Source organism: Chenopodium album, chromosome 1, assembly GCF_948465745.1.
Source record: "Chenopodium album chromosome 1, dcCheAlbu1.1, whole genome shotgun sequence".
Taxonomy (NCBI): Eukaryota; Viridiplantae; Streptophyta; class Magnoliopsida; order Caryophyllales; family Amaranthaceae; genus Chenopodium; species Chenopodium album.
Genome location: NC_137834.1, coordinates 17,940,683 through 17,967,979, shown reverse-complemented (window position 1 = coordinate 17,967,979; position 27,297 = coordinate 17,940,683). Strand labels below are relative to the sequence as shown.

At 33.3% G+C, this 27,297-nt stretch overlaps 1 protein-coding gene across 1 annotated transcript; it reads left to right on the top strand.

The window, feature by feature from the left end:
- The first annotated feature begins 15,980 nt into the window (after positions 1-15,980).
- On the top strand, positions 15,981-18,343 carry LOC145569371 (NEP1-interacting protein-like 1). The gene is made up of 5 exons (XM_081628748.1): positions 15,981-16,360; positions 16,820-16,998; positions 17,508-17,591; positions 17,706-17,873; positions 17,968-18,343. Exons 1-5 carry the CDS (start codon positions 16,207-16,209, stop codon positions 18,088-18,090), a joined length of 708 nt encoding a protein of 235 aa, XP_081484874.1. The 5' UTR covers positions 15,981-16,206; the 3' UTR covers positions 18,091-18,343.
- Positions 18,344-27,297: the final 8,954 nt, after the last annotated feature.

Here is a 27,297-nt window from a genome sequence, read left to right as displayed (position 1 = left end):
AAAAAACCCTTTAGCACCGCTCTTCCAGCCCTCCCACACCCTCGAAATTGCCTAGAGGGCCGATTTTGGGGGTTGGGGAAGAGAGGATGATTGTTTTCAACGGTTGGGGAGGTTGTTCTAACGGAGGGTGGGTGGTTTGGTGGTGGGAGTTGGCAGGCTAGACTGGTTTTCTGGACTTGGGAGGGGCCGGTCGGCCGACCGTTTTCAGGGGTTAGGGAAAATGATTGGCTGTTTTCCGCCGAGGTTGGCCTTGGCGTTTGTGGTGGCATAAGGGGAGGGGTGGTGGCTGTTAAGATTTTCAGTTTTATTTATTTATCTATTTTTTCATTTTAGACCAATCACGTGTTGACACGTGTATTGTTTACCTGTTACAACAAGTCATTGACTTGGTGTTGACCGTTTGGGACCGTTGGAGGCAAAGTGGGGGCATAGTTAGGATTATTAAAAAATTAACTGTAGTTGGGATTATTAGAAATAAATCGGCAATATTTGGGATTATTAATGTGTATTTTTCCTATTTTATATCTCACAAATAATAGTCCAAAAAAGTTGCAAATCGGAGTTAATATTGAAAATTTATATAAGAATTTTAATAATAAAATATGAAATGTGTAAGAAATTACTTTATGTTGTTATTGTTTCCATTTTTATTAATAAAATTAAAAAAATTATTGTACAAATAACCGAAAATTAGAGTTTATGTGAGTTTTATTTCACTGTAAATACTTATCCATTAGTTATCAACTCCACCTATTTCATCTGCGGATGATGGACGGACGGATATAGATGATGGATGAAGCAGGTGATAGATGGATGTGGATGGAGAGATTAGATTAATGAATGGATGCGGGTGAAGCTCCATCTAATCCGAACATGATCCATTGCCATCACTACTTATGAATTTCTGATTAATTAATAATCTTTCCGTTAGAAATATAAACATTTGCTATCATGTATTTCCCCGCATACATTGGGAAAATTATATATTTTATTTTATTTTTTTCAACATAGTAGATATTGCACAATTTTTGGAGAAATAATATAGGATGGTGACCAAAAAAATGAGTTTTATAATAAAAAGTATATATTGTTAGTGGGGATATATTTAATTGTTAATAGGAGAGGGAGACAATAAAAAAGTACTCTGTAGTGTAAGTGGGTAGAAGAGAGAAATATTAAATAATAGTGGGTGCTTAGCAAATAAGAAAGTGTTGCAATTATTATGAAACGGATATAAACGGAAAACATTGTGATTATTACAAAATGGAGGGAGTATTGGACATGTATCAAAGTTTTGAATTTTATGTATTGTGTTAGTAATGCACTTATGGTGAAACGAATTCATCCAATGCTGTGTGTTATAAAATATTTTGAAGAGAAACTTGTAAGATTTATAAAATTTTTGGATCTCTAAAATAGATTTATATGATACATATATGTAAGAAAAACTTCTAAGACCTAAAAAATAAAAAATAAACCTTCTAAGACTTCAATGTTGTATGTGTATCAATCTATATATATATCTTGCTTTGAAATAGGGGGTTTCATGACAAATATTCAAGATATTAAAACACTCAAATAAATTAAGGAAAATTATCCTCCTTATAAATAAGAATATTTGAAAAAGGCGAAATGCTATTATATTCTACAATCAGACCTTTAATATCTTTAGCATTTACCATCAAGCGCAACTTGCATTTTAGCGAGTGGCAATATAGAAATCTCATCCCATAGACACCTTTTCCTCCAACGGAACTCCCATTCTAAGATCCCATAACCATTCTCCTCATAATTAATTACTTACATACACCTCGCTCCCCCCAACCCCCCTCCCTAACAACTTCTTCATGCAAACTCAGCGATTATGGTTCGATTCGCAATAACTCAGTAGCACAAGGAATCATCATCCTATCATTGATAGCTAGCAACTGCCCCTCATCAAGGCTTATACATTTAACCTCAGTGCAAAAAAGTATTCATAGTTGAAGTTACAATTCCTTATAAAGGAATCCAACTAGCTTTTCAATGTGGCATTTAGAATATTCAAATTGAAATAATAATTTTTTTGTCATCAACTCAAGAAAAGATGTTTGGACAGTGTCTTAGTAAATTGAGCATATTATCAAAGCACTCGTTCTTACCTCACCAAGTTTCTTAAATGGAGTATCCGGCCAAGACATCTATCAAGACAAATTACGCAGCAGATGACTTAATCGCTAGGTCGTCCTTTAGTATCCGATAATTTGGATTTTGGTGTTTGTAATAGCTCGAGCTTATTTATTATTCTTTCTTGTGATACATTAGAAACGCCCTTCGTAAGGCGTATTATTGGTAGTTTTAGATAATTGAAGCTGGTAAGCTAATTGAATTATTATGAAACCTAGTGATCTAGTCAACTTAAATTAACCATTAGCTTAAACTTGTATCAAAATCAATTTTTGTTTAAGTATGAAGACCGCAAATCCTCCCTCTCGCTCAACCATAGATCACCAAATGAAGCTTTACTAATACAATTATGTTTGCTTAATCTGTGTGCTGGATCAGTGGATTTAATTTTGATATTGCCTTTTTTCCTTCACAAATTTTAGAGTAGATATTTTGTTGTCGGTTTGCCGCAAAAATCCAAAATAGCATGACTATAGTTTAATTTAGAGTAGTATGCTATCTCATTCTTAAGCTACGTCATATATAATACGGATTAATTTAATTTCTAATTAGCACAAAAGCGAAAAAACCGGATTATTGACTAATAATCTGACAAAGGTTGTAACAAGATTTTATACAATAAATTAATTTGGATGCGAAAGAGTATCAATACAAATTACAAATGAAAATGGAAGATAAGAACATGCAACCTTTTGTACATAATTTTTTGACAAATTAAGGATAAAGAGCTAATAGTATATTAGTATGACCTCCTTATTATTCATTAATAGGTAGAATAATATTAATGCAAAGCTTAGGATAATAAAACATAGGGCGTGTTCGGCGCTAGCTTTTGAGTAGCTTTTAGTGGTTTGACCAAGTCAAATCACTATTTGACAAAAAATGTGGGTGTTTGGCAAAGTAGTGGTTAAGATAGCTTTTAGTGGTGGAAATAGCTTTTATGAAAAGTTAGAAAAATTAGTTTTTGAAATTAGAGGTAGATTTTGAGGTAACTGTTGAAAATTTAATCTACAGTAAATAAAATGTTAATTTTTATATGTAACAGCTAGTCAACCGCTGTTTTACCGAACACTCATATGTAAAATTATTTATCTTCACAGCTAACATCTTGTTGACGGCTAACAGCTACATACACAGCTCACAGCTACCTCCACAGCTACAACTACCTTCACAGCTATATTTTGTCGAACATGCCCTTAAACAATATTGAAAAAAGATATTCTACCATAATCATAAATCCTAGAGATTTATTCACTAACTCTAACATACATAATCCTAAATATAAGAATATTATTCTCCTAATAATATTAATCTCAAGATTAGAAAATACAAAAATTCTCCAAAAGACAGGTGTACGTTAATTTATTGTAAGACGGTTTAAGCTTACCATTAAAATATTTATAATTATCTTCTGAGGTGTTATAATTACCATAAAAATAGCTAAATTCATCGTCAAACAACTGTTTTATAATAAAATTAGCGTACACTCATTTTCACAAGACTTTCTAGAAAATACGTAGTATATTATATTATAGCCCTATAGGGTAGGCCTTTAGAAATATTTGTAGATGTTAAATATGGAAGAGAAAAATATAAAGAGATGAGGGAAGATTGTTACGTTGTATTTCATATTCCATCTAGTACGGGATATATATAATGTACATTACCTAGGGTTCCATCAATGGATAAGACCAAATACCCAACTCTAGAATATTCTAGATTGTACACGGGATAATAGTCATCCATATTTAGATATTATCATAACACTCCCCCTTGGATGACTATATATTGAATAAAACAATAACTAACATTTACTACAAAACCCGTACAAAATAATACACTATAATGCGCATAATATACTACCTCGTTAAAAACCTTACCGGGAAAACCCAGTGGGAAAAAACCATGGTTAAGGAAAAAAGAGTGCAGCGCGCATTAACTCCCCCTCATGACTACATCACTTGAGATCTTTAAGACGACGTAATCCAATGCCGTAAGCTAACTTTTTTAATGTTGCTGTCGGAAGAGCCTTAGTAAATAAGTCTGCTAAATTCTCACTTGAGCGAATCTGCAATACATTTATATCTCCATTCTTCTGAAGATCATGAGTGAAGAAAAATTTGGGTAAGATGTGCTTTGTTTTGTCGCCTTTGATGTATCCTTCCTTAAGTTGAGCAATACAAGCAGCGTTATCCTCATATAAAGTTGTTGGTGCCTCTTTCCCAGATGATAAACCACAAACTTCTTTTATATGTTGAACTACCGACCTTAACCATACACATTCACGACTAGCCTCGTGAATTGCTAAAATCTCAGAATGATTGGAAGAAGTAGCTGCAATGGTTTGTTTCATGGAACGCCAAGAAATGGCAGTACCACCATATGTGAACACATATCCAGTTTGTGACCGACCATTATGAGGATCAGATAAATAACCTGCATCTGCAAAACCAATCAAATTTTCTTTGGACAGCTTTGGGAAAAATAAACCCATATCTTTCGTACCTTGAAGGTAACGAAGTAAATGTTTGATCTCATTCCAATGCCTTCGGGTTGGACATGAACTAAACCTTGCTAATAAATTAACTGAAAATGATATATCAGGTCGTGTATGACTTGCAAGGTACATTAGTGCTCCAATTTCACTAAGATACGGTACTTCAGGACCAAGAATTTCTTCATCATTTTCCCGAGGTCGGAATGGATCTTTCTCTACTTCAAGTGATCTTACAACCATAGGGCTGCTCAATGGATGTGCTGTATCCAAAGAAAATCTTTTAAGAACCTTTTCTATGTATGTTGATTGATGCACAAGGATTCCATTCTCTAGGTGCTCTATTTGTAACCCCAAGCAGAATTTTGTCTTTCCTAGATCTTTCATTTCAAACTCTTTCTTTAAATAATTGACAGTCACTGAAATCTCTTCAGGAGTTCCAATAATATTCAAATCCTCAACATACATTGCAATTATAACAAATCCTGATCCAAATTTCTTTATAAAAATACATGGGCTGATAGGATCATTCTTATAACCTTCTTTCAACAAATACTCACTTAGACGGTTATACCACATACGCCCAGATTGTTTCAATCCATAAAGAGATTTGTTCAATTTAATACAGAAATGTTCTCGAGAACTAGATTTTGCTGCTTCCGGCAGCTTGAATCCTTCTGGGAGCTTCATGTAAATGTCATTATTCAGTGGGCCATATAAATAAGTTGTGACTACATCCATCAAACGTAAGTCAAGTCCTTCTCTTATTGCCAGACTAATCAAAAATCTAAAAGTAGTTGCATCCACCACAGGAGAATATGTCTCCTCATAATCAATACCAGGTCTTTGTGAGAATCCTTGTGCAACTAAGCGTGCCTTATATCTTACAACTTCACCCTTTTCATTTCTCTTTCGCACAAAGACCCATTTATATCCCACTGGCTTTACACCTTCAGGTGTACGGACTACTGGTCCGAATACTTCTCTTTTTCCAAGAGATTTTAATTCTGCTTCAATTGCTTCTTTCCATTTTGGCCAACCATTTTTTTGTCTACATTCTTCAATGGATTTTGGTTCATAATCCTCATTATTATCCATAACATCTAATGCTACATTGCATGCAAAAACATCATCGACGTCGATTTGATTTCGGTTCCATGTAATTCCAGACATGATATAATTTATTGAAATTTCTTCATTATCAGGTACCTGAATTTCTTCTTGTATCATGTCTAAAGTCTCTTCTGGAGATCCTTCGGAAATTGTTTCTTCAATTTGACAATCATCAATCAATGCTCCTTTTCTTTTCCGAGGATTCTTATCTTTGGAACTTATTGGTCTTCCACGTTTCTGGCGTGGTTTAGACTCATTAGCAATTTTATTTTGTCCTTCCAGGACATCTATTTTAAATGGAGCATTAACAGCTGGAATATGTGACTTGGTCACTCTTTTTGGGTCAGCAAACGAGTCTGGCAATTGATTCGCTAAACTTTGTAAATGAATTATTTTTTGAACTTCCAGTTCACATTGTTTAGTTCGAGGATCAAGATAGGATAATGATAATTCATTCCATTTAATTTCATTTTCCAGCTCTCTCTTTTCTCCCCCTAATGTTGGGAAAAGTGACTCGTTAAAATGACAATCTGCAAAACGAGCCGTAAATAAATCCCCTGTTGTAGGCTCAAGATATTTAATTATTGACGGGGATTCAAACCCAACATATATCCCCAACCTCCTTTGAGGACCCATCTTAGTGCGTTGTGGTGGAGCTATTGGAACATAAACCGCACATCCAAAAATTCTTAGATGGGAAATATTTGGTTCCTGACCATAAACCAATTGTAATGGGGAGAACTTGTGATAACTTGTTGGCCTAATGCGAATTAGTGTTGTTGCATGTAATATAGCATGTCCCCAAGCAGAAATTGGGAGATTGGATTTCATAAGCAATGGTCTAGCAATTAACTGAATACGTTTTATTAATGACTCTGCCAGACCGTTTTGTGTATGAACATGTGCTACAGGATGTTCAACATTTATCCCAATGGACATGCAATAATCATTAAAAGCTTGAGATGTAAATTCACCAGCATTGTCAAGCCGAATAGTCTTAATGGGAGTATCTGGAAAATGTGCCCGTAACTTAATCAATTGGGCAAGTAATCTCGCAAACGCCAGGTTACGAGTTGATAACAAAGACACATGTGACCATCTAGTTGATTCATCAATTAAAACCATAAAATATCTAAATGGTCCACATGGGGGATGTATGGGCCCACAAATGTCTCCTTGTATACGTTCTAGAAAACTAATTGATTCAAAATTAATTTTAGCTGGTGATGGGCGAATAATCAACTTGCCTTCCGAGCAAGCAGCACATGAAAAATTATTGTGAAGAATCTGCTGGCTCTTCAAAGAATGTCCACATGAATTCGTAATTATTTTTCGCATCATTATTGAACCGGGATGGCCTAACCGGTCATGCCAAACAACAAAATCATCAGTAAACTTCTGGTTTACTATAGCATGAGCTTCAATAGCATTGATTTTTGTGTAGTACAAACCACTAGAGAATGTAGGTAGTTTCTCCAAAACATGTTTTGAGCCTTGAGTTATATTTGTGATTTGAAGGAATTCGTTATTTTTTTCATTGATTGTCTCAATATGATAACCATTGTTGCGAATATCCTTAAAACTTAATAAATTTCTTTGAGACAATGGGGAGTATAAAGCATCAATTATTTTAATTTCAGTTCCCCAAGACAACTTTATAGTGGCTCTTCCGGAGCCCTCAATGATATTTGTACTACACGATATGGTACTCACATTAGTTCTTTTCATCATCAAATGAGAGAAATATTTTTTATTTTTAAGTATTGTATGAGTAGTTGCACTGTCAGCAAGACATAATTCTTCACCATTCATAGCAAATCGAACTTGAGTTATATCCATGTTCTTCATGAAATAAAATACATGTCAAAATATTAAGCAAAAAAAAAATTGATAAAATACATAAATCAATAAAAACACTCAAATAGTTCTTAAATTTATAAAGCAAAAATCCTTATTACAATGAAAGAAATAAACTTAAATAAATCACTAGAATAAGCAAACATAAGTCTAATACTTAAAACTGACATAAAACAATATAATTTTAATTATTCCCTTCTGGGGCAGTGAAGAAATCGGCAACTTCTAAATGTGTTGTACTGCCAAAATCAAAATTATTCCCTTCCGGGGAAGTAAGGAAATCACCAACATCAAATTGATTGGCATTGCCAAAATCAAAATCACCTACCTTCACCATCTTCAAGAACAAGGTTTGCCTCAACTTTCTTTCCTTTCTTCAATGATTCTTGGTAAAGTTCAATAAGATGCTTTGGAGTTCTACAAACCCGAGACCAATGACCTTTTCCTCCACAACGGTAACATATATTGTTATCACTTTTCTCTTTTTCATCCCTACGTTCCCACTTCTAGTGGGATTGTGAGTTTGTGAAATGACCTCCACGACCTCTACCATATCCAAGTCCACGACCCCGGCCGCGCCATTGGCCACGACCTCTACCTCGACCACTATTGCTGGAATGGTCTCTGTTTTTAGTTTCTTTCACATTATGGGTTGTCACATTTGCTTCATGGAATGAAGTAGAGCCAGTAGGACGTGATTCATGATTTTTCATTAACAGCTCGTTATTTTGCTCAACCACAAGAAGACAGGATATTAATTCAGAATATTTTTTAAAACCTTTTTCTCTATATTGTGTCTGCAGGACAATATTATTAGCATGGAAAGTGGAGTATGTCTTTTCAAGCATTTCTGCATCAGTAATATTTTCTCCACATAATTTCAATTGAGAAGTTATTTTAAACATAGCTGAGTTATATTCACTAACAGATTTAAAATCTTGCAATCTCAAATTCAACCATTCATAACGAGCTCTAGGGAGTATCACTGTTTTTTAGTGGTCATACCTTTCCTTTAGATTACTCCAAAGGATTTGTGGGTCTTTCACAGTTAAATATTCATTTTTGAGTCCTTCATGGAGGTGATGGCGAAGGAATATCATGGCCTTAGCCTTATCTTGAGGTGTTGCCTCATTAGCCTCTTTGATTGTTTCACCAAGCCCTTTAGCATCTAGGTGTATTTCAGCATCTAACACCCATGATAAATAATTCTTTCCGGTAATATCAAGGGCCACAAATTCAAGCTTGGCAAGATTCGACATTTTCACTATACAAAAAATTGTTCAAAATTAGATCTCATAAAATATCAAACATATACATACCAAATGTATTGGCAAAATAAAATTAATGCTGCAAAACTAAAATAAGCCATAAAAATAAATTAATTTAATAACAATCATGATATATATATATAGTGTACTACTCATAAACAAAACGTGATAATTTACAAATTTCTTAATTATAAACACAGAGAATACGAATAGAGATGCTTATAGATCCATAAGAATATGAGACATGATTACACTTGCATATATATGAACTTAAGAAAATAAAACAATAAAAATATGCAATTTGGTAATTCGGCATTAACAAACAAAAGACCAAAACAATTGGATGAAGTGTTCGTATATTTTGCGATTCGGCAAATTGAGGTTGGTGCAACAAGCCGGCTAGCAATAATGTTTCCTCCGATTCTCGATAACTGAAGCAATGGTGCTGATAACGTGTTAAATATGGAAGAGAAAAATATAAAGAGATGAGGGAAGATTGTTACGTTGTATTTCATATTCCATCTAGTACGGCATATATATAATGTACATTACCTAGGTTCCATCAATGGATAAAACCAAATACCCAACTCTAGAATATTCTAGATTATACATGGGATAATAATCATCTATATTTAGATATTATCATAACAGTAGAAACATTTAAAAATACTTATTTGTGTAAGGATCACAAATTATCTGTACTACGTATATGAGTATTTGACTTAGATATTTTGAACAATATTATTGGTATAATTAGAAAGATATTATTTGAAGTATATACTAGAAGCCACTATAAATTTAATACGTACCCATCACTTAGCCATTGATATTTTGAGGATGCATATGTGTAAGGACCTCAGATTATTCGCACTTTTTGACTTTAATTAGATATATACTTGTATAATATATTGGAACAAAGAAAAATTAATTATTAAAATATACTTGTAAGTTGTAGCAGACTATACATCTGTAAGTCCCATCACTTAGCTTAGCCATCGAGTATAATGAGGATGCGCTCATGAATATATTTGTATTAATTTATCATAATTTCATAATAACCCATATTCTAAACTATCCAAAGTCATGAACATAATATTACCCATACATTGATACATATGCATGAAGAAGTTGTATTTTTATAAAAATTATTGATTTATTTACAATTTTGTCATTTGATATTTGTTTATCGTATTTATAAGCTTGTATTTTCTCTATATGCATGGGGATGGAGCGACAACTATCACAAATGATTTTTTTAGAAAGCAAAGGTTAAATTTTAAATTACCACCCAAAAATGCAACCATTTTCGAACTAACCACCCGTTTAATTTTTTATTTTAAATTACCACCCTTTAAATTAAATAAATGCTCAGATTACCACCCATTTCAAAAATCTAGTGGATTTTCCATCTGTAAGCCCCACCTAACGCTTATTTTGACTCTTTTGACTGATTTTTTCCCGATTTTTCTCGTGAAAAACGCTCTCTATACTTTAATTCACATTTCCTTCACCAAATTCTACCAAATTTCACAGAGAAAAATGTGAATTGAAGTTAGGAGATCAGAGCGTTTTTAAATAGAAAAATCGTGGAAAAAAAATTAGTCAAATGGGTTAAAATAAGTGTTAGGTGGGGCCCACAAACAGAAAATACACTGGATTTTTGAAATGGGTGGTAATCTGAGCATTTATTTAATTTAAGGGTGGTAATTTAAAATAAAAAATTAAACAGGTGGTTAGTTCAAAATGGGTTACATTTTTGGGTTGTAATTTAAAAATTTTCCTAAATTAAAAGCAGTTTTAATTTACTTTGTTAAGCCTAATATTGTGTATAGCATATGGGCCTATGTTTAAGCCCTAATCTCTTACTCTTAGGTTATATAAATACATTGTTCATAACGTAATACAAGAAACAAAAAATCGTTCACTCTATTTATCTTCTCTAATTTATAACGTAATACAAGATACATAAAATCTTTCACTCTATTCATCTTCCCTAATTTATAACGTAATACAAGATACAGAAAATCATTCACTCTATTCATCTTCTCTAATTTAACATACTTCCTAATTTTCCATGAGATGATTCACTTCAAGTGTCATACCTATCATGCTTAGAGGTGTCAATTCGAGTACATATATCACTGCATTAAATTTAGTTAAATATAGTCATATCGGATCAAATTTGGGTTAGAATCATGTTAATCATTGTCCCCATACAAGTCGGATCTGAATGGAGTCATTTACAGGTTGCCAGGTTAGTTTAGTCGAGTCAATTTTTAACGCCTTTAATCATTGCTTATTAGTAAACGAATAAAGGGTGCATTAACCCTTTGAAATTTAGGTTACTAATACATAACTCATAAGTATTTTTTAAATTATATATTAATTTAGAAATAACTTCGTATAATAAAATCTACACTATATATTAAAAGGCGTTACTAAAAAGATGTGCCGTCGAAACCTTAACCTCTTATATGTAAGACAAGAATTTCACAATCTAAGCCAATTATCAAGTATGTTATAAATATGTAAAAAAAAATTATATAAGTGCAATTAAACCACAAGGTTCAATTAAAAAAATATACTAAAAAAATAACGCAATTTTGGTCTGACAATGACAATTATATTTTTGAAAAAACCCTTTTGAAAAATTTATTTATTACACGTCTACAACAGTAGTAACTCGGGGCAACGCCTGAGCTACTTACTAGTTATGGATATGATTAATTGGTGTAATTAGAAATAATTTAACTTACCATGTCTACTTTTGGCTCTTCATTCATATACTCATAAGGGTTGCTTCTATTTGTAATCTTCCCCTTTGTATTAAGTTTAAAATAGGTTTTATATGAATGATATTACACGCCTTAGTAATCAACCTTAATATAATTAGACAACTAATTTGTAACTCGAGTGTTGTACCGGTTGCTACTCTAATTATTCCTTGAGATAAAATGTATTAATATTTATGGTGTTTTTTTTCTTTATAAATCAGACCTTGTAATTTGCAATTTTATACATCATTTTCATGTTTATAACTTGGTTGATCCCGTCAAAAAAAAAAAAAACTTGGTTGATAATTGCGCTAGATGGTTAAATAATAACCATTCTTCTCGGAAATTCTAGGCCTCAACTAATTATGGTCCAAGAGGACTCAACTAAGGGTATCTTCGTAATTTAACAAAAAGAAAGTATCTTTGTTAAAAGCAATGGTGTAGAATTGCTTGCTGAGTCGGGATAAGGATCCTATGTAACTTTGCTTCCCTATATAAAGGGACTTAGGCCAAGAATTGAAGGCAGAGTGGGAAGAGTTAGCTAGAGAATTACTCTGAAAGATTTAGAGAGTCCTCTAGAGAAAAATACTCACCTTAAGAGAAAGATTGGTTCTCCATCTCTCTTAAAGTAGAGAAAACTCTAGTTCAGCTTATGTCTGTTTAAGCTTTCAGTTTGTGTGTTGTAATGTATGAGTGTTGTAATCTTTTCAAATTAAATAAAAGTTTCGTTCAAGAAGGGAACGTTATCCCCTTGAACCTTATATATCAAATGAGTTATCTTTCTGTTTAAAAAGTTCCATCATAAACACAGTAAGTCAGTAAGGATTGTTTAATTATAGATTCCGGTCTAAAGTAGGAAACAAATTAGATCTGTACTGAGCCTGATCTAAGGAAGACAAGGTTGGGGTTAGCTACATTGGTAAAGTCAGAAGCTCAGAACGCCGGAGGTTCCATTGTCGACTAAGTTCAGGTATCGGTCAAAACTCTCTAGTTAAAGAATTATTATTGCGGAGCATAGTGGGCTTTTACATTGTTAAAATAATTTATTTTGATGTATAAGTAGTAGAATTGTGATAACTACTACCGTTAAAAGTCATTAATCAAGAAACAAGCGAACAATAATTGATATTAATAGATAAATAGGTTCGTTGGTATCGAAAAGGTGTTCAATAGTATCAAAAGAAATACCATTTAAGAGTTCGTTGGTATCAAAGAAAAGTACCATATAGGCTTGACTTGGTTGTTGTTAGTATACCATTGACATTGAAAACAATACCAAACAAAAAAGACAAAAAGGTTAGTTGAATACTTCCAAAAGGGTTGGTGAGTAGTGGCCAAGTGGACTCTACTTAGGGCCTGTTCTCATACGTTGAAATTCAGTTTAGTTTAGTTCAGCTCCTAATTTCCTTCTTTTATAAAAATATTCATTTCAGTTCAGTTCAATTCAGTTCAGTTTAGTTCATTTCAGTTCAGTTCAGCTCAGTTCAGTTCAATTCAGTTCAGTTCAGTTCAGTTCAGTTCAGTTGAGCTCAGTCAATGAGAACAAGCCCTTAGTAGAGATCAAGAAAACCCCTATTCTTCTTATATGAGATTGAGTAGGTGACAATGGTATAATGATTAAGGTTAAGTGCTGATGTGACATAATGAGAGGTTGAGTAAGTGACGTGGTGTAATGAAAAGAAGTCTACGTGACACATAGACGTTTTTTTGAAACGCCTTTTAATATATTAGTTTAGATAATTAATGTCATCAACTAAAGTACGGAGTAAAAAACAATCACCCAAACTACGGAGTAACTTGTATCATGTTAACTCTTGTGAATCCTCCAAGATTTCAACAATAAAATGAAACTTAGCCAATGCATAATTCATGAATTCAACCTTTAATTTGGTCAGGAGGATATAAGTTGTCTCATTTCAACAACTAAAGTCATTCACTTTTTTCGTACAAAAAGAAATAAATAAATAAATAAACATATTTTGAGGTGGGATTTTCCAATATTTAACAACCAAGAAAACATTTAGCTGGTGTAAATCAACCTACAACCATGGATGATAGATCATTTAGCTTCAATTCATATAAAACAATGCAAAGCAAATTAAAATTAAAATAAATAATTTCATTCAAAATAAATCGAACTAAACAGAGCCTAATTTCAAATGATAGTCCAAGTTTAACAACAAATTAAACTTTTATTTTGTCCGAATGAATCACGAGCAATAAAAGCTACCAATGAAGGTGGGACATTCAAACATGTAACCTAATATATACATGCTCTAAGTTTGAACTAACTCAAAACCTCATTAGGGATCGTTTGGTTTGCTAAGATGGAATAATAGATCTATATAAGAAATCTTATTAGAGTGGTATGGATTCTAAATCTCTAACTAGTATGATGTTATTTGGTTTATTTGATGGAATTATCTAAACATTCATTAACGGAATAGATAGTGAAGTAAGTATGAGATTCAGATGAGGTAGATGTAAAGTTAGAATCCTATTAATATGAGATTTCTACCTAAAAATTCTTTTGACAAGAAAATGAATGAAATAGACTATACTCTATTTGTGTTTAAATTAATGAAAAGTTTTGACTTTTACGGAGTTTTAGGAAAGGTTAGTTGAATTTAATAAAATAATAGGTAGTGGGGTACAAGTTGAGGAGAGAGGAGAGAGGATAGAGAAGAGAGCAAGGAGTTTTGTGGACACTAGAAATTACTTTTTTAAAAAAGTTTTATTTATTTAAACACGACCAGAAAAAAATATTTCACTTATTTAAACACTTAGAGATGAATTTCAACTAATTTCAAAACATTTAGGCCATGTTTGGTAGTAAGCTTATTGGGGGTATATTAGCTTATTTGATTAACTTTAGCTGATTGACTAGTCAAACAAGCTAATACAAGTGTTTGGTAGTAAGCTTATTGAAAGAGCTTATTCCACTAAATAAGCTCTTTTTAAAAAAGCTCATTTTAGGAGCTTTTTCAATTAGCTTATTCATTAATTATTGTGAAATGACACATATAACCTCATTTAATTTAAAATCCTTTCTAAAAACCTACCCCACAATTAGCTTATTGGTCATTTCACATACTCAATCAACTTTAAGCTATCAGCTATTTACCAAACACTTTTATATAATATATAAGTTAATACAATAAGTTAGTCAAATCAGTTAATAAAATCAGCTAGTCAAAATAAGCTAACTCAATCAGCTTCAGCTTTCAGCTTTCTCTCAAACAGGGCCTTAGGCTGTGTTTGGTAAACAACTTATTTGAGCAAAATTAGCTTATTTGACCAATATTAGCTTGTTGACTATTAAATAAGATAATTCAAGGTGTTTGGTGGGAAGCTTATATGAAGAGCTTATTCCACTAAATAACACTTATGCCCCCATTTAATTTAAAATCATACCTAAAGTACCTACCCCACAATTAGCTTATTTATTATTTCACATACTCAATCAACTTTAAGCTATCAGGTATTTACCAAACATTTTTATACAATCAACTAATAAAATAAGTTAGTCAAATCAGTTAATACAATCAACTAGCCAAAATCAGCTAACATAATCAGTTTCAGCTTTCACGCCTTTCGGCTATTCACCAAACACGACCTTAACCAAACAATATTTGAGAGCGTAGGGTCAATTTAGTAGAGGTGCTTGAAACGTAGCCAACTACTATCTAAGTAGTTACCATATCTCAAGTCCCGACACATATATACTGGATCGGTGCTCCAAAATAGGTGCTATGACATCCAATCCAACAATCTCGATCTATATATTTCAGCTAACCCAAATAAGACTCATAGTTATTCATTTATACAATAATACAAATATTATATACTAGTTTTATCCCCGTGCAAATGCACGGAATTATAATAATAAGACTTGAAAATAAAAATAAATAAATAAATGAATAAAATTCAATTAAAATGGAGTTAGTTTAAATGAAATGACTTATATGTAACATTTTTTATTTTTGAATTTGAATTCATATCATGTCTATCCTTAAAATTCTCTTGTTAGATACATTATTTAAAATATTTTATAAATTATTGTAAGTTTTTTTCATTAAATTTTTTTTATCATGTTATTTTTTAAGGGAAAAAAAGAAATTTAAAAAAAAAAAGCTAAAAAATATTTGGGCGGGAAAATTTTTGTTGTGAATGTGACATGTGTACTTAAGGGATAACTCTGGTGATTACTTTAGTATTTAGTATAGATAGATAGATTTTATTTATTTATAATAGAATAATTCATCCCAAATCCCTATTTCTTTGAACGTTTCTCTTTCTATTTCTTTTCTCGTGTCAATGAAAGCGATACCCTCATAAATTCCCAGGCTAATAGATTTCAATTTTGAGAGAGGCTATAAATTCGAGTTGGTGGACGTAGGTTTCCCTTAGCTACTAAGATTTCTGATTTTTCCTCTTCATTTCTTCTTTATAAATCCCTAAATTTAATAATTATTATAAACCCTTATTGATCGATTAGTGTTTAGTAAAAAACTGTTTCTCGGGAATCTTTAAAATGGAATTTTACTCATACCCATCTCAACAAATGGCTTCATCTTCTTCAATTTTATGTAATTTGGGCGAAAAAATTCGTGGAACCCTAAGTTTTGCTGTCTCTGTGACTCTTGGAAGTCTTTTCTCTGCCTTCTTCACATTCTGTTTTGCTTTAGGTTTGATTTTTCTCTCAATTTTGCCATTTTTTGTTTGATTTTATTGTTGTTTTGTTCATAATTTGATGTGGGTTTTGCGTTAATTTTCCTTTTGTTGTTAATTTGATTGTTGGGTATTTCATTTTTATCTGTATTAGATATTTTAATTGATCTGGTATTTATGCCTTTGTTTGGGGTTCTGGGAAATCCAGATATTTTTGTTCCATAATTATTTTAAAATGAAATATTATTTTATGGGGTGATTTCATTAGATTTGACTTGATTTAATTCTGTATTTTTGTCTGATCACTTTCAATCATGGTATTAGATGAAGGAAGTAGTCAAATTACGCGTTTTATTTTTTCCTTTTTATTTTTGTTTTGGATTTGGCAGGAGAATTTTAGTAAAGTAGTTAAATTTCTTGTTTTGAGAAGAAGATTAAAGGGAATTATGTGATTTATGTAATGGTTTATGATGCAGTTGGAACACTTTTGGGAGCCATGACTGGTGCTTTAATAGGCCAAGAGACAGAGAGTGGATTTGTAAGAGGAGCTGCCATTGGAGCTATCTCTGGTGCTGTTTTCTCAATCGAGGTTTTCGAATCGTCCGTTGTTCTTTGGCGATCAGATGAATCCGGCATTGGCTGCCTTCTTTACTTGGTATGAGAGGTTTTTTTGCTGCTTAATTGATTTGGTTTCTGCTATTTTTTTGAATTTTTTATGCATTATTACGATGACATAGTTAGTCTTATAATAACTTGTAGCAAAACAACAATAATTATTTTGTGTTATGAGATCAAAACAAGAACATTGTGCAATGGACTGTACGGTATTGCATTCTTGTGCATATTTGGTTTTAAAAAAGTTAGGTTAGTGGTTTGGAGCAGAGTAATAGTGATAAATTCAATCGGTTTTTTGGTTGGTGTTGGTTAATTATTTTTTGTCACTTCAATTGTGTGAAACTTTTCTTGTGAAGCTTTTAACCACTAGTAGGTGGGCTGTGTAATTGCTATTCTAACATGGGTTTCATTTAAATGGCCGAGTTTGAATTTTTGGACTTGTTTCCTTGTCTACACTTATAGCAAAGTGTTACAATGTTTCTTACAAACATCTTTGTTTAATGTTATGTATTTATGCTTTGTATGAATAATTTTCTATGGACTTTACAGATTGATGTCATTGCGAGTCTTTTGAGTGGAAGGCTTGTTCGTGAACGAATTGGTCCTGCGATGCTGAGTGCAGTTCAGAGTCAGGTAATTTTGCAGTTTTTTTGTGCTAGCAAGTTGTACAATACTGTGTATCCTTATACAACGATGGTTTACTGATTTTGATGAAATCTAATTGTATTCATTTGCTGTATGCATTAGATGGGTGCTACGGAAACAAACTTTGAAGAAGTCACAAATATCTTTGACACGGGCTGCGTGAAGGGTTTACCAGGGGATTTAGTTGAGAAGATACCTAAGATCAATATTACAAACAAGAACAATAAAGATGCTTCAGGAGAAAGAGTTTCCTGTTCCGTTTGTCTTCAGGTATGGGCTTGTAATCTTTCTGATTGTACTTTGATTAGATTCTTGGCTTCAATTGTAAAACAAGGTTTACAAATTTCCTTTTAAATGTACTCAGGATTTCCAAATTGGCGAAACAGCTCGCAGTTTGCCCGATTGTCATCACTTGTTTCACCTTCCTTGCATCGATAAGTGGTTGATGAGGCATGCTTCCTGCCCCTTGTGCCGAAGAGATCTGTAATGTATTCACTCGTGTCCAAATTTTGACCCCTGTTAACTTATACACCGTATGATAATTAGTAGGTTTTTTTTTTTTTTTTTTTTTTTTCCTTTCTAATCTTTACATGTTGAGGTAGTGTTTTTTGTTCATTATTATTCTAAAACACCCTCAAATAGATTAGTTATTATAGCTTGTGCCTCCTTTGTTTATGGCGTTGTATTTGAATTAATGATCTTGTATAAAGCACGAGAGTTGATCATGCTCTTTTTTTTTTCCTTATACTGACCCAACCACTGACCCTGTGGTATCTCATTATTATTACTCGTACTATTTTTTATAGTTTATTATTCATATTGACTTGCACATGCTAAAATTTAACTCTGGCCTTATTGATTGCATAATTGTAAAAAAAAAATGCAATTTATGCATCAAAATTAATTCCAATAGAAAATTAAAAATTAAAAATTCAAACAAACCGTGCATAGCACGTGTTTCATCTAGTTCATTCTAAAAGAAATAGTATTTTTAAGAGAAATTTTTTCATATAATTGTTCCAAGTGTCTTATTTGGTAATTACTTTAGTATATGATATACAATGCAATCTAGCATAATTCTCAAGGCCTAATCGAATTACACATATGCAAACTTCCATTAATCACTTTAATTTCAACAATTAATCAACACAATCCCCAAATTAAGCACAATCAATCAATCATACAAGTTTTACCCAATTCTTAGCAAACATCTACTCTAACATCATCATCAAATCAACTAACAACTAAAGAAATCAAGAATCAACAATATATGAAGAACAACTACACTAATCAACAATCAAACATCAAAATCAAACCAAACAAATATGAAATCAAACAAAGCAATAAAATGAGATAGAGTTAAGAATGCTCATTGAAAATAGAGAAGATCTTCAACACAGTTGTCACCATTGAATCTTCAATCTCTCAATCACCATTGAAATTCCTCACTTTCTCTCTCTAAAATCTACTCCTTAACTAATCCTAAAACTAGAGAGAGAAGCTCTCAACTAAGCTAAGAAAAAATGATCAAAAATGTGAAATGAAGCTTATTCTAAACTTGCCCTAAAAATCGAGTTTACAAAGGTATTTATAGAGGCGCGAAAACAAAAATCGAGCAAACAAATACCCAGGAAGGTGTGCCCGCGCTGCAAGGGAGGCGCGCCCATGCTGCAGGGGTGGCGCGCCCGCGCCCGTGCCTTGCGCGCCCGCGCATCTCTGGGTTTCTTCGATCTTCTCGCGGCTTCGTGCGTTCGCTAATGTCTTCGAATGAACGCACTATCATGATGATGATGAACTCTAAGTGAGGCAGTCCCAAAAGCACATGATTGTGGGTTCAACCCCATATTCATGAGAGCACGACTTGAGAGCGCAAGAGCTAGAACTTGGAGAATCCACTTCCTTGCATCTTAAGCTTTCCAATTGCCATGAGCTTGCTCCGAAAGCTTCCTCCACCTTATTAAATCACCAATATCAAGACCCAAACCTCGTATAATACCTACAACCACGAAAATAGAGCAAATAAAGGAGAAAAGACTAGAAAAACCATAGAAATGTACAAAAGCTACAAAATAAGAGAGGAAAGGTAAGACTAAGACCAAAAGCATAAAATTAAGCATTTATTAAGCATAAAAGCCATGAGAAGAAGGTAAAAACAACCTAAATGCTCATCAAATGGGTGCCATTTATGACACCCATCATCCAGTTCATAAAATGATTCGGTTTGCAAGCAGTGCGGTTAATAAATGGTTCGGTTTATATACAGTTCGGTGTAAACGGTTTTTATCTCGGTTCAAACGGTTTTGGGTTGAAAGCGGTTTCGGGTTAGAAACAGTTCGGTTTAGAACTGGTTCGGTTCATTAACGGGTTCGATTCTTATGCGGTGTAACGTTATTCGGATCGGTTCGATTTCGGGTTCATTCACATACGGTTCGGGTCGGTTTTCGGTTTCAATAAAACGGTTTTTAATCGGTTCGGTTCTCATTTGGGTCGGTTTATGTTTCGGCCAGTTAAACGATTTCGGTTTGAAATTTGACAGCACTATCAATTACCATTATTTATATGACGGGATTTTACCATTATGAGTTTGTGTATTTGCACAGGCCCTAAACTAGTAAATACATATGATCGTTAAACTAATTTATCCAAAACTCTGTTTGAAAGGCTAAATAATACTTCCTCCGTTACTTTTTAGTTGACAAGATTCTTTAGTCACTTTTGTCAATGCACATATTCAACCGTTAATATCTTTATTTATTGAAAAGCAAAAATTATAATTTTTTTTTTGATATTTTGAAAATTTATATCGTGACGAATCTAACAATACCCACCTACTATATTTTTAATTACATATATATCAAAAAACACAGTAAAAGGAAAATGTGTTAATAGTGTTAAAATCAAAATGTGTTAACTAAAAAAACGGAGGTAGTAGTCAAGTATAATGACTTTGTATTTTTCCTCTCAATGCGAGTAGCATATTGTGTTAATTACTTCCTCTGTACTTTTTTTATTTGACTTATTTCTTTTATCATGCTTGTCAATGCAAAACTTTAACAATCAATAACTTTAATTTTTCGACAAGTAAACATTATAAAAGCTAAATATTATGATAGTACTTATTGAGACGAATTCAAAAGGATCCCACATAAATATGATTTTCCTTATATATTATTCACAAAAAACTATCAAAGGATAGGTGGTGAATAGTGTAAAAGCCAAAGCGGGTCAAGTACAAAAGAACGGAGGAAGTATATATTAAAAATTAATGAATATTAATGTGTACATAGTTGTTAAATTGTTTTAATTTACATGTTTTTTTCGGTGCTCCAACCACTTCATCTTTTGGGTTAATTCGGATTTAGAGCTCACTTCTTGATGGTTAGGTTTCACTCTCTTTCAATTGTATTAATTGACTCTTGCTATGGGAAAGTTAGTAGTAAATTTAGGAATATTCAGGGTTAATTGAAAAGTTGGATTATTTAGGGAGACTTCTTGTTAAATTTTTCTAATCTAAAATTTTGCATGTACTGTATTTAAATAAGAGACATACTTTTATGATACTCCCTCCGTTTTTATATACTTGCTCCATTTTTCCATGCGCGGAGTTTTAGGAGAAATTTGGAGAAAGTAATAAAATATGGAAGTTGGTGGAAGAATAAAAATTGTAAAAAACCAAAAGTAGTGAAGAAAATTGACGGAGAGAGAAAATGGAATTAATATTATTGGGTGTTGGGTCCACTTGGTGAGAGAAATTAATTAAATATAATAAAAGTTTTCCAAATAAGAAAATTGAGCAAGTATTTAAAAACGGCAGGAAAAGGAAAATGAAACAAGTATTTAAAAACAGAGGGAGTATTATGTAAACGTCACCTCACATTTTAAAGTACTTCCTCCGTCCCATAATATATATAGCTCTTATTTGTATTTTTTTTCACAATATTTAAGAAATATGAGTAAAAAGTGGATGAAGTATATTAATAAAAGTGAAAAGTATAATCATAGACAAAAGTTAGAGAGAGAAAGTGAAAAAAAAGTATACGACATGTGCAAAATTTAAGGGCAATTTAGGAAGTACAATAAATAAATAAAGTTAAAAAAGTGAGGGTATAATAGTCTTTACATATTATCCAAAAATAAAAATAGGAACATTTTGAATCTCCAAAATAGAAAAATAGGAACTATATTATGAGACGGAGAGAGTAGTAACAATAATTTGTGGTTGATTTTTACATCTTGCCATTATAGGGAAAATACTGTTTGTCAATTCCTAGAGCTGTCAGTTTCTGACTCGAATTGTTAGACCCGACTATATCGAATCGATCCGACGAAAAGGAACTGAATCATTAAAATCCTGTTTTTTGGAAATTGAAAACCAACCCGACCCAATTTTTCTAACTCAAAACTAAACTAAGCTGTTACAACTCGAAACTAAAAACAACCCGAACCGATTACGTCTAAACCTGACAGTAACTTGACCCATTCTAAACCAAAAATCGTTTAAACCTAGGAAAAATCCGATAAACCTAATCAATCTAATCCGTAACGGTTGATCGAACCATTTGTAACCCGTAACCCGTTATGACCGAACCGTTTTCAACTCGTGACCCGTTGAGACCGAATTATTGACGACATGTAACCCGTTGAGACCGAACCGTTTACGACTCTAACTCGTAATGGTTGAGTCATTTACAACCCGTGACCCAATATGTTTATGATATGATCACTTTCAACCCACTACTCGATAAGCCCAACTTATTTATGACTTAATTTGATTATAACATGACCTTTTCCTACCCATTATATGACTAACTCAACTGGATAATGATCTGACTTGATTTTAATCCTATTTGGACTGAAACCCACTTTAAATTGGGTAAACCCATTTTCAAATCGACCAAGTTTAATCGAAACCGATTATGACCGGACCCTCGATTTCACCCTATCTGTTTTGAACCGAAATCTATTTTCAAACTGACCCGGTTAAACCCAAATTGATCATAACTCGAACCGATTACAACCCGACCAATTAGAACCCAAAATATTTTGAACCGAAATCCACTTTAAACTGGCTAAATCCATTTCCAAACCGATTCAATTCAACCGTAATTGATTATTATGACCCGAACCAATTACAACCTGACCCGATTAGGACTCGCAATATAAAAACCAAACCGAATTGACCTAATGATTTTCAAAACCAACCCAAATGACCCGCTAATCATTTCAACCCATTATAACCCGAAAATGATAAACCCAACCCCAACCCAAACTGTTTACTGGAATTGACACCCTTATCAATTCCTATATATGGAATACGGAGTGTATGACAATATAAAAATTACATCTTTCTCTTTGCTAAATTAGCCAAAATTCTTTCAGATTTGCTAAATTAGCCAAAATTCTTTCAGAAGTGTCGTTTTGTAGAACTTAGGCTCTGAGTGACGGGACAAATTAGTAGTTCACCATTGATTGGAATAAGACAAGACTAAGAAGTTGATGTTAGCTGAGACAACTAGACTTGGCAAATGGGTCATTCGGGATGGGTATGGATTTGGTCAATTTTGAGTTGGTTATTTCAGATCAATTAACTTTTAGGTCGGGTATGGGTTGGGTCATTTTGGATGTGATTCAGGTCGAGTTCAGTTCTAGTCAATTTTGGGTTGTGTCATTTCCGGTCAGACCTTGCATTTTTGGATCAAATATGTTTTGCTTATATTCGAGTCGGGTTAAAATAAGGCCAGGTCATGTTTAGGTTGTTCCTTTTGTGGATCAAGCTTAAATGAATAATTTTATATTTTGTTATTGTTATAAGCTATTATCAAATCGGTTTATGAGCTTAGCTACAGTTGAAGATGAACAATTTGAGTTATTTTTGGTACCAGACATTTTTTGTTCAATTATAAAGTAATTTTGGTTTGGGACATTTCTGACATCGGGTCTGTTCGGGTATCAGGTTTGTTCAAATCGAACACTTTGAGTCAATTTCGGGTCGGGTCAGTTCGGGTGTCAGTTTGGGATACAGTCAACTCCATTTTCGGGCCGGGTACGGGTCGGGTCGATTTCGAATTTGGGGTCATTTTGAGTCGATGTTTTTGGGGCAATTTCAGGTCATGAGTCGGGTCATTCGGGGTTGGGTCACGATTGTCAGGTCTACAAAGAATACAAACCTTCTCCCCTTAATGAGATTATCATATTATATTATGTACTACATTAAACCTGTCAACAGGTCGGATTCGGGTTAGATTTCGAATCGTGTTAAAAAATTCTCCCAGATAGTGGTAACGATATAATATCATTTCAAAAGATGATAAATGGGTCAAATCAGATTGAGTTTGGATCGTTTGGGTTGAGTTCTGGTTCTCTCAAAACAACTTCGTTGTCAAGTTTAGTTTAGTTTGGGTTGAGTTGGATTTTTGGGTCGGGTCATGAATTGATAGATCTATAATGCATACATTTTTTCCACCTAATTATCCTAGTCATGGCTTAGGTGATGCACTAGTGGACTGTACAACTTGTTTGAGAGAGAGTTATTAGCTTAAAATTTGACCATTTTGTAAAAGCAGTTAACAACTTACTGAAAGATTTGTTATGATCAAAAAGCTCATTTTGAAAAACCTCACAGTAAGAGTTTTTTGAACATTTAACTTGTTGGTTATTACATAATTACATACAATGAAACAATTAACAATTAATTACATCCATCCTCATACATTTACACAACTAGTTATATATAAGTAATACAACCAACTTATCAAACCAATTATACAACTAGTTATATCAGTCAACTACCAAACTAATTACCTAAACATGGCCATATTCTTAGGAAAAATACACCTAAATAATCCCAATTTAGCAACTTTACTTTAAAGAATCCCAATTATCGATTATTTTGCAATAATCTCAACTTTTATCTCAGTTTTCTTTCTTCAATCCCAAATCGGTTAACAAAAGTCAACAACGTATTATTGTAGGTTGTTTGATATGGGTCAGCGTGTGAGTAGTTCAAATTTTTTTTTTAAAAAGAAAAAAAATATGGCAGCAACCCTTCTCCAACCCCAACTGCCACCCCTACCTCCAAGCGCAACCCAAATTACCCCCTTCTCCATCCACAAAATTGAAAACAAGCCCCCTCCCTAATCCCACCCCCAAATTCGGCCATTACCTTAAACCTTGCTCGTGAAACCGCCCCTACCCCCTAAAACGGGTTTGGGGTTATGGTGTTTTGGAGGGTGAGGGTGGTTTCTAAGGGCAAGGCTGCAAGGGCTAGGTGTTATGGCCAATTTCGGGGGTGGGGCTGGGAAGGGGAGTCGCTTCCAGTTTAGGTGGGTCGAGAAGGGGTGGTTTGGGTAGTGTGGCAAGGGAGTGGGGGTGGCGATTGAGGATGGAGAAGGTGGATAATGCGGTTAGTTTTGGAGGTGGAGGAGGGACGGGTGGTTTCCGATGGGGCTGTGGATGTGGCCGGGAAAGGGGAGTGAACTCCGGTGGTTGGAGGTGGGAATAGGGGTGGCGGGATGGTTTTTGTTTTGAACTTGTTTTTTTTTTTGAAAAAATTAAAGAGAGACACGTGGCACATTAAGAATTTTTTAAAAATCTTTTTCAGCAAGTAATCGGCTTTTGGCATTGAAGAAAGAAAACGCTGGTGAAAGTTGGAATTATTCAAAATAAATTGGTCAAAAGTGAGATTATTAAAGTGTAGTTTTCCAAGAATATAACTAATTTCAAATGATTTTCAATATATAGCGTTAGAACTCACAACCAATAATAATTAAGTTAGAGCTATTACTATTGATAGGTTGTCGTACACCTGTCAAAAATATATTCCTAACAAAACCAACTAACAATGTAGTAGGGTAAGTAGGGTCGAATCCACAGAGAGATGGTTATTCAATCTAGCTTCTAAGGTATGGAGAAACTAAACTATGTCACGAAATTGGGATAGAAAAATAGTCTAAATTAAAATAGAAATAAAACAATTAATAAAAAGACCTAGGGTTATGGTTCACCATGTTTATAGCTCTAAATCTATCAAAAATCAATAACAATTCAATCAATCAATTATCTAGAGCAATTGCTAAGTCTACGGTCAGGTCTTAACGCTCTCAATTCAACATATGCAGTACGGTCGCTAACATAATCAAAATTGCTAATTGTAGGGAAGCCTCTAAAAGTAAGATCTTCCGATTCAAACTCTTATTAACATGAATAAATCAAACAATAGATCAGGTTGCAAGATTAACAATAAAACACTATCAATTAGAGAAATTAATAATCAAATTATTAAAAAAAAAATCAAACAAGATTCATTGTATAAACATGGATTCCCAAACCCTAGAAATAAACTAATCTAGCATGAAATAAATAATAAAAACTAAATCTAATGAAGAAAGAATAATAAAAATAAAGAAATAAAATTACCTCTATAAATTAAAGTAAGAAATTCAAGAACAAATCCATGGAGGAATCCATGGAGTTGTCCATGAAAAACTAGGGCTAGAAATAAACTAATCTAGCATGAAATAAATAATAAAACAAAACTAAATCTAATTAAGAAAGCATAATAAAAATAAAGAAATAAAATTACCTCTATAAATTAAAGTAAGAAATTCAAGAACAAATCCATGGAGGAATCCATGGAGTTGTCCATGAAAAACTAGGGCTAGAGAGAAACTACAACGAACGTAAAATAAAAGGTATAAAAGGCATGAGGGAAAAATAATATCTCTTGAGTATTTATATTGTCCTAAAACTAATCTAAAGAAATAAAATAAAATAAAATCAGAAAAATAACAACTACATAAGTCATATTATGATTGGTCGACTAAGGCGACAAGTGGAATCGTAGTCAAGGAAGCTTGCGTAGGTGGGAAAACGAGGCCCATCTCGAGCTGCCAGCCACACCCAAACCAGCGCCCGCTGGGTTTCCATCGGGCCAGGCAGAAGCTCGCTCGTGGCTGGGCGTATCGAGCTTCGGGCGCTGGTCGTCTGCTGGTTCGCAGGGCAGATTTTCAGAGGCTGTAACTTTGTTCTAGATATCGTATAAAGTCATGTGACCCATTGTTGGAAAGCTCTTCAAGTCTAGTTTCCAACACAATTTGAATGGTTTCAATCCAATATGTAGAACTCAAGTTATGATCAAAAGAGTGACAAAAGGTCAGTTTTGAAACTTTGCAAACCTTCGTTTTTCTTCGTTTCTAACTCAAATTCATTTCTGAAAAGTGCATAGCGACCCTGATGGATGCTAATATCATTCCTCATGCATATAAATCTCAAAATCAACATTCACAAACATTGTATCTTCGATTAATAAACTTGATTCGTTGGCTTCCATCTAAATATCACCCGATCAACTCTAAACACTTCGAAAGCGTCTTAATGACTATAAAATCACCTGAAACATTAAGAAGAACACAAAAAGAGCGTAATAGAGTTCAAAACAAACAACTTATGTATTTACGACCTAAAAAGCGACAAAAAGACCTAAAAAGCAACTATAAACTTAGCATAAACGTGCCTACAAATCCTATATAAATGTGATTCTTCAAATTCCCCCAAGCTAAACCGTTGCTTGTCCCTAAGCAACATTTGACTCAAGACGGAGAAACAAGACAAATAAGATTTCTAGGGAACCAAAATAAGACCGACCTGACTCTCGAGCAAACAATCAAATCAAAGTTATTAAGACCAAAATCTAGCT